Source organism: Abramis brama (assembly GCF_963993115.1).
Source record: "Abramis brama genome assembly, chromosome: 14".
Taxonomy (NCBI): domain Eukaryota; kingdom Metazoa; phylum Chordata; class Actinopteri; order Cypriniformes; family Leuciscidae; genus Abramis; species Abramis brama.
The window spans coordinates 1374478-1384095 of NC_139976.1; the positions used below are offsets into that span (position 1 = coordinate 1374478).

Genomic DNA, 9618 nt, shown 5'->3' on the forward strand with positions numbered 1-9618 from the left:
AAATGACTTCCGGACACACTGAAAATGTTTGTGCTCTCTCTCACGCGCGAATGTTTGAAAAGTGCAGTCTTTGTGCAGGTACAACAGTACGTGGGCGATTACAGGGTATATGCAAAGAGTTTCTATGTAACCGCATGTCTTTTATATATATGCACATATATATAGTGTTTCACATGTACGCGCAAGTGTTTCACATATATGGGCAAGTGTTTCACATATATGGGCAAGTGTTTCAGTGTGTATCGCAAGTGTTTCAGTGTGTATCGCAAGTGTTTCAGTGTGTAGCGTAAGTGTTTCAATGTGTAGCGTAAGTGTTTCAGTGTGTGTCGCAAGTGTTTCAGTGTGTAGCGCAAGTGTTTCAGTGTGTAGCGTAAGTGTTTCAGTGTGTAGCGCAAGTGTTTCAGTGTGTAGCGCAAGTGTTTCAGTGTGTAGCGCAAGTGTTTCAGTGTGTAGCGCAAGTGTTTCAGTGTGTAGCGCAAGTGTTTCAGTGTGTAGCGTAAGTGTTTCAGTGTGTAGCGCAAGTGTTTCAGTGTGTAGCGCAAGTGTTTCAGTGTGTAGCGCAAGTGTTTCAGTGTGTAGCGCAAGTGTTTCAGTGTGTAGCGCAAGTGTTTCAGTGTGTATCGCAAGTGTTTCAGTGTGTAGCGCAAGTGTTTCACATGTACGCGCAAGTGTTTCACATATATGGGCAAGTGTTTCAGTGTGTATCGCAAGTGTTTCAGTGTGTATCGCAAGTGTTTCAGTGTGTAGCGCAAGTGTTTCAGTGTGTAGCGCAAGTGTTTCAGTGTGTAGCGCAAGTGTTTCAGTGTGTAGCGCAAGTGTTTCAGTGTGTAGCGCAAGTGTTTCAGTGTGTATCGCAAGTGTTTCAGTGTGTAGCGCAAGTGTTTCAGTGTGTATCGCAAGTGTTTCAGTGTATAGCGTAAGTGTTTCAGTGTGTAGCGTAAGTGTTTCAGTGTGTAGCGCAAGTGTTTCAGTGTGTAGCGCAAGTGTTTCAGTGTGTATCGCAAGTGTTTCAGTGTGTAGCGCAAGTGTTTCAGTGTGTAGCGTAAGTGTTTCAGTGTGTAGCGCAAGTGTTTCAGTGTGTGTCGCAAGTGTTTCAGTGTGTAGCGTAAGTGTTTCAGTGTGTAGCGTAAGTGTTTCAGTGTGTAGCGCAAGTGTTTCAGTGTGTAGCGCAAGTGTTTCAGTGTGTAGCGCAGGTGTTTCAGTGTGTAGCGCAAGTGTTTCAGTGTGTAGCGCAAGTGTTTCACATGTACGCGCAAGTGTTTCACATATATGGGCAAGTGTTTCAGTGTGTATCGCAAGTGTTTCAGTGTGTATCGCAAGTGTTTCAGTGTGTAGCGCAAGTGTTTCAGTGTGTATCGTAAGTGTTCCAGTGTGTAGCGCAAGTGTTTCACATGTACGCGCAAGTGTTTCACATATATGGGCAAGTGTTTCAGTGTGTATCGCAAGTGTTTCAGTGTGTAGCGCAAGTGTTTCAGTGTGTAGCGCAAGTGTTTCAGTGTGTATCGTAAGTGTTCCAGTGTGTAGCGCAAGTGTTTCAGTGTGTAGCGCAAGTGTTTCAGTGTGTAGTGCAAGTGTTTCAGTGTGTATCGTAAGTTTTCAATGTGTAGCGCAAGTGTTTCAGTGTGTACCGCAAGTGTTTCAGTGTGTATCGTAAGTGTTTCAGTGTGTAGCGCAAGTGTTTCAGTGTGTAGCGCAAGTGTTTCAGTGTGTATCGTAAGTTTTCAATGTGTAGCGCAAGTGTTTCAGTGTGTATCGTAAGTGTTTCAGTGTGTAGCGCAAGTGTTTCAGTGTGTAGCGCAAGTGTTTCAGTGTGTATCGTAAGTGTTTCAGTGTGTAGCGCAAGTGTTTCAGTGTGTAGCGCAAGTGTTTCAGTGTGTAGCGCAAGTGTTTCAGTGTGTAGCGCAAGTGTTTCAGTGTGTAGCGCAAGTGTTTCAGTGTGTAGCGCAAGTGTTTCAGTGTGTAGCGCAAGTGTTTCAGTGTGTATCGTAAGTTTTTAATGTGTATTGCAAGTGTTTCAGTGGGTTTCGTCTCAAACGGCCTCTCATAATCAACTGCAGTGATACACACACACACACACACACACACACACACACGCATGCAGTCTACAGAGTTCACACTGTCCGAGAACGCTGCACACCCATCGATCTCTCTGATGAAGTGATGACGCTTCATCGCTTCGGACTCTCGTCCTTTATTTGCAGGGATTCATAAACCTTTTCATCAGCCGAGATCAGATATAGTCCTGAGATCGATAACTTAATATTTCAATAATTTAACAACTCTTGTTCACGGTTCTCTGCTGTCGGTTGACATGCACGTCAAACAAATCAAATATTTCATTTTTTTTTGTGTTTTATTTGGATTGTTTTTATTTATTTACCTTTTAAAATCTATTTACTTATTTATAGATTAACTTTAATTTAAAATGTTTTTTTTTTATTTGTTGAGAAATTGACTTCTTTTTACATTGATTGATTGATTTTATTGATTTACTTTATTTTAAATGTATTTATTGATTTACTTTATTTTAAATGTAATTATTTTACAGAATAACGTTCTTTTGAAATGTATTTATTTATAGATTTAATTTATTTTAAATTTAATTTATTTTATAGAATTACATTATTTCAAATGTATTTATTAATTTACCTTATTTTACATGTATTCATTTATTTTATAAAATTGTTATTTTAAATGTATTTATTTTATAGATTTACTTTATTTTAAATTTATTAATTAATTTACTTTATTTTATATGTATGTATGTATGTATTTATTTTATAAAATTACGTTATTTTAAATGCATTTATTTTATAGATTTACTTTTTTAAATGCATTTATTTAATAGAATTACATTCTTTTAAATGTATTTATTTATAGATTTACTTTATTTTAAATTTATTTGTTAATTTACTTTATTTTACATATATGTATTTATAGAATTACGTCATTTTAAATGTATTTATTTTATAGATTCACTTTTTTTAAACGACTTTATAGAATTACATGATTTTAAATGTATTTATTGAAAGATTTACTTTATTTTAAATGTATTTATGTTATAGATTTACTTTCACTTAAATGTGTTTATTTTATAAATTTCAATGCAGAAGATCAAGAGAGCACAGCTATTTCATATGAAGTGAAACAGAAGCTCTCCGTGTGTGTGTGTGTGTGTGTGTGTGTGTGTGTGATCAGTGTAAGCTGGAGCAGCAGGCGTGTTTGGCGGGGAAGGATCTGTCCGTTCTGTGTTCTGGTTTATGTCCTTGTGTCGCTGGAGTTCATAAAGCAGAACCCAAGATGAAGACGAACCCAGAGACGTCACCAGAACCCAAACCAGGTCAGTGTGTAGATCTATGTATCACACACACACACACACACACACACACACACACACACACACACACACACTGCGTGGAACCCTGAGACGTCACCAGAACCCAAACCAGGTCAGTGTGTAGATCTATGTATCACACACACACACACACACACACACACACACTCACACACACACACTGCGTGGAACCCTGGGACGTCACCAGAACCCAAACCAGGTCAGTGTGTACATCTGTGTATCACAAACACACACACACACACACACACACACACACACACACACTGCGTGGAACCCTGAGACGTCACCAGAACCCAAACCAGGTCAGTGTGTAAATCTACTCCACACACACACACACACACACACACACACACACACACACACTCACACACTGCGTGGAACCCTGAGATGTCACCAGAACCCAAACCAGGTCAGTGTGTAAATCTACTCCACACACACACACACACACACACACACACACACACACCCACACACACACACACACTGCGTGGAACCCTGAGATGTCACCAGAACCCAAACCAGGTCAGTGTGTAAATCTACTCCACACACACACACACACACACACACACACACACACACACACACTGCGTGGAACCCTGAGACGTCACCAGAACCCAAACCAGGTCAGTGTGTAAATCTATGCCTCACACACACACACACACACACACACACACTGCGTGGAACCCTGGGACGTCACCAGAACCCAAACCAGGTCAGTGTGTACATCTGTGTATCACAAACACACACACACACACACACACACACACACACTGCGTGGAACCCTGAGACGTCACCAGAACCCAAACCAGGTCAGTGTGTAAATCTACTCCACACACACACACACACACACACACACACACACACACTCACACACTGCGTGGAACCCTGAGATGTCACCAGAACCCAAACCAGGTCAGTGTGTAAATCTACTCCACACACACACACACACACACACACACACACACCCACACACACACACACACTGCGTGGAACCCTGAGACGTCACCAGAACCCAAACCAGGTCAGTGTGTAAATCTACTCCACACACACACACACACACACACACACACTGCGTGGAACCCTGAGACGTCACCAGAACCCAAACCAGGTCAGTGTGTAAATCTATGCCTCACACACACACACACACACACACACACACACACACACACACTGCGTGGAACCCTGGGACGTCACCAGAACCCAAACCAGGTCAGTGTATACATCACAAAATCATGTTTAGTGTCGCAGCCAGTTCAAACATTCATGTTTTATGAAGCCTAGTTAAGTTACAGTTTTACTGCATGTGAGTGAGTTTATTGTGGCTCTGCATTATTAATCTTCCACTGCTGGGACAGTTCAGACTCATGTGGTGCTTCACTGTCCCTCAGAGATCTGCACCGGTCAGGATCTGGCGGATCTGGGCGACAGACTCAGAGACTGGTTTCAGCTTCTACACGGAAATGCTAAACAGAACAACTCTGGAAGACAAGGACAAGCCACCGCGTCAGGTGAACACACACATACACACGCACACATGCACACACACACACACACACACACACAAACACACACACGCACACAGCAGATAATTGTGCAATTAGAAATTATTGAGTTTGCAGTCAAAATTGAATAATACAAATATACAAATTATTTTATATATATATATATATATTTTACTTTTAGTTATAAATTGACTTTATTTTAAATATATTTATTTATTTTAAATATTTACTTTTTAAAAGTATTTATTTTATAGATTTCCTTTATTTTAAATGTATTTATTTATTTCATAAAATTACTTTATTTTAAATTAATTAATGTGTTAATTTTATAGATTTGCTTTCTTTTAAATGTATTACTTTTTCATAAAATTATTTTATTTTAAATTAATTTATTTATTTTATATGTATTTATTTATTTTATAGGTATTTATTTATTTATAGATTAACTTATTTTAAATTCATTTATTTATTTTAAATTCATTTATTTATTTCACAAAATTACTTTATTTTAAATTAATTAATGTATTAATTGTATAGATTTGCTTTCTTTTAAATGTATTATTTTATTATAAAAATTAAAAATTAAAATTGATTAAATAAATAAAAAATTATTTACGAACACCATTTATTTGAAATAGAAACGGTCACTTTTGATCAACTGACTGCATTCTTCTTGCTGAATAAAAGTATTAATTTCTCTTACATATTTTTTTAAATCATAGTGACGCAGTGTTTTGTACTCTAATTATCAAACAAATGACTCTTAGCATTCTTCTTAAAGGGGTCATCGTCATCGGACGCCCATTCTCCACAAGTTGGTGTGAGTCTTTAGGGTCTTCATGTAAAGTTTGTAACATACTTTGGTTAAAATTCCTCTCTCTCCATTCTATATAGGCTTACACACATGAGAACCACTAATATATGCGAAATTCCCTGAATATTAGTGCAGATTCCGTCTTGTTAAGACATTAAGAATGAAATTGCACAAAATGATAAATCGCCTTTAACATTTTGTTACGTATATCAGCACTCGTACCCGCCACTGTCCCTTTCCTCTTACTCATCATAGTTAAATGAAATTAATTTCAAGTTTAAGTGGGTTGTATGTAAGTGACTTCCCTCACGTCAGTGTTTTGAAATGAATCGCGTTGATTCATGTGTTCAAATTCATAACGATCTTTTAATAATTGTTTCAGTTGCTGTAGTGTATGTTCGGGAGTGAAGAAATCGCGCGACTAAATACAGATAGACTAGCTAGGCTAACATTATATTTTATTACATTTTTTTCAGTACCCTCCAAACTATTATTTTCATCCCTTTTGGGAGGGTCCAAGTCTCATCTAGGGGGGTCGGACCCCCGTGATTCGAACCCTGGGACCGGTTTCACAAAGATAGACTTTGACTATGGCTTAGATATAGTAGAGGCCGATATATCAGACCGTTGCACAAAGCACTGAAGACTCTGACTATCTTAAGTAGGACTACACTGCAATGCATTCTGGGTAAAATAAGACACTTTTCAAAACAAAAAACATGGCGGATCGAGTAAGCGCATTCAACCGCTCAGTGCAGTTTACCCCAGCGGAGAATATGTGTTTGTTGGAGGAGTATAACAGTTACAAGGACCTTTTACTTGGGAAATGTAGCGGAGAATGTAGTAACAAGAAGAAATGTTTAAATTATGAGCATTTTCCCTGTTCTTTTGGCTGTTTGTAATGTAACTGATTGTTACTGCTGGTTGCCAAGGTAACAGAGTCTTAGACCTAAATTAGCCTGGGTTAGGGGTCTAATGTTTTTGTGTCTTTATTTTTGTGAAACAGTCTAACTTGCATTAGACTAGTCTATGAGCGAATTATAGACTTGTCTAACACTATAGACCGGTCTAAAATAGCTTTGTGAAACCGACCCCTGGACTTCACCTTTCATAAAGCGTTCTGTTGCACTGGTGTTTTAAACGGATGCCGTGTGCAGGACTACACTAGAAGCCTCTGGTCTCCAGGTCTCTGCTGTGTTCCTGCAGTGTTCGAGCGTGGTCTGGTGGCCGGCTGCAAGGACTCCATCGGCTGGATGTTCTCCAAGCTGGACTCCAGTAATGACCTGTTCCTGGATCAGTCCGAGCTGGCCGCCATTAACCTGGAGAAGTACGAAGTGTGTATCCGGCCGTTCTTCAACTCGTGCGACTCCTACCGGGACGGGAAGGTTTCCACGGCTGAATGGTGTCTGTGCTTCTGGAGAGAGAGTGAGTCCTCAGTTATGTTCATTTAAGGGCTCATATCAGCCGGATCAAGATTAGGAGTTAAGGTGCAAAAAAAACATTTAAAAGTGGAACTAGTAACAAAAATAGGAACATTCTGTCGTGTCATTGGTTGGCGATCTTTCATAATTTCGGTGTTTTTCCCAGAACCTCCATGTTTGGCTGAAATCGAGAGGATCCAGATACAGGAGGCGTCTAAGAGGAAACCAGGTGAACACACACGCACGCACGCACACATACACACACACATACAGACAGACACACACACACACACACGCACATACAGAGACACACACACACACACACACACGCACATACAGACAGACACACACACACACACACACACGCACATACAGACAGACACACACACACACACACATACAGACAGACACACACACACACACACACACACACACACACAGACAAACGTCTCTGCTCCTGCATCTGTTCAAGTGTGTATTTAAAGTTCACCAGGTGTGTGTGTGTGTGTGTGTGTGTGTGTGTGTGTGTGTGCAGGCATGTACATCCCCAGTTGTGATGAGGACGGCTACTACCGGAAGCTTCAGTGCGACCGAAGCCGAGACGAGTGCTGGTGCGCCGACCCTCAGGGGTCAGAGGTCACCGGGTCACGTATCCATGGAAACCCAGACTGCGGTGAGTGACAGCAGGTCTATCACTTTCTGGCCTTCCTGTTCAGTGACTGTGTGTGTGTGTGTGACTGAATGTGTGTGTGTGTCTGACTGAATTGTGTGTGTGTGTGTGTGTGTGCTGTAGACGAGCTGCTCAGCTCTGGAGATTTCAGCAGTGGCGTCGGCTGGGAGGACGAGGAGGAGAAAGAAACGGATGAGAACGGAGAGGAAGAAGAAGAGGAGGAAGAGGAAGAGCCGGGAGAGAGTGATGATGGTGGATACATCTGGTAAAACACTGATCATGTGATCAGATGAAACGTGTGCCGCTCGGCGCACTGACAAACCACTTCCTGAAACATTCAACCAACATCTAAGTTTGTATTTTAATGTCACTGATTTCACAACTAGTGTTTGTCACTGGTGTAAAGAGGCCGTATTATGCACTTTTACAAAGTCTAGAACAGGTTTTCCAGCTTGAATGTTGATTATTCTCCTCATATTCTCCATTGTTGCGGCTCCTCTCTTCCCAGTCTGTCAGTAACGCTCTGTTTAGTTCCTGTCTCTATGAAGCCCCTCCTTCTGAAAAGCACACTGTGCTCTGATTGGTCGGCTGGAGCAGTGTGTTGTGATTGGTCGAGTGCTGCGAGTGTGTTTGGGAAATGTGCCCTTACCATAACCGCCAGTTTAACACACTACTAACTAACTCAACCAGGCCCCGCCCCTTTATTCTGCGTATGTATTATTATAATGAGGAATATTGTGACGTGTTCCCGGAAGAAACTCAAGACTACAGTGGAGGCGTTTCAGGAGTTCAGAAACACTGACACTGATATAGAGAAGAACTTCCGAAACCTTTCTCATCAAACACCAACGTTACACACTCAAGGGAAGTTATAAGATGTAAAAAGCATAATAGGACCTCTTTAACGCTGACACCCTCATTCAGACGCAAGACTCAAACTTGCACTTGACGTCCACAGATGCATCATCATCAACAGGGTATTATTATTTATTTGAGGTGATTTATGCAAAAGAACTTGTTCCTCATGGTTTATAAACCTCTGGAGATCAAGTTCAGCACTCTATGTACAGAAGTTCATCTGTGTGTGTGTGTGTGTGTGTGTGAAATGTAGAAGATCCTAACACTTCTGTAGATGTGTGCGTGCATTCGATGCATTTATAACACATTATTCTCTAAATTAAGGCTCAGATGGAGCAGATAAAGTAGTCGCAAAATTAATTATCTGAAAATGTGAACTCATAACCTAATTCATATTTCCAAAATGTAATTTGCAAAATGCAAATGCACGCAATGCAAAACCTAATTCATAAATACACAAGTATTGTTTGAAGGTTTGTACATGAATAAAGTGTTTTTCTTTGTTTGTTAATGTGAATTAGCTTAATATTTTGTAAATGCATAAATTTTGAGACTATTTTAGCACCATATTGCAAAAGAATGTATGTAGCGAACATATACACAAACTCTCCAGAATTCTTTAAGCGGGACTGTAATTAATTATGACTGACAGCTGCAATATCGACGGTTTCACACTCGTTTCAGCCTCTGAATCAGAACTGACTCCGGTTTCTTGAATGTACAACTCAAAGCGTGTTTTACATCAATGTGTATTTGATTTACACTGGCTTCTGTTTTATTTAGACTTGGACTTGAATGCGTTTAAAAAGAAATGATGTAAATGTTTGAACTGCTTTATTTTTCATATTGCATGATATTCACAAAATAAAAAGCTCTTTTATTGGCTCTTTCTCTGTGCAATAAGAGTAAAACCGTGATGTCTAATGTTGAGATAGTGGCTCTATGGCTGATGTCGGCTCCCCTGAATCTGTGAAATAAAATGTTGTAAATAATTGAAA

General features: G+C 39.9%; 1 protein-coding gene across 5 annotated transcripts in view; it reads left to right on the top strand.

The window, feature by feature from the left end:
* Window positions 1–9618, top strand: part of LOC311096101 (testican-2) — a 43624-nt gene extending 34006 nt beyond the window's left edge. For all 5 annotated transcript variants that reach the window (XM_084135070.1, XM_084135069.1, XM_084135071.1 and 2 more), the window contains 6 exons: window positions 3199–3340; window positions 4744–4863; window positions 6878–7096; window positions 7259–7321; window positions 7628–7765; window positions 7886–9618. In XM_084135070.1, the coding sequence (XP_083991196.1) occupies window positions 3199–3340; window positions 4744–4863; window positions 6878–7096; window positions 7259–7321; window positions 7628–7765; window positions 7886–8031 (828 nt within the window). In that variant the 3' untranslated portion in view covers window positions 8032–9618. The remainder of the gene's footprint in view (window positions 1–3198; window positions 3341–4743; window positions 4864–6877; window positions 7097–7258; window positions 7322–7627; window positions 7766–7885) is intronic.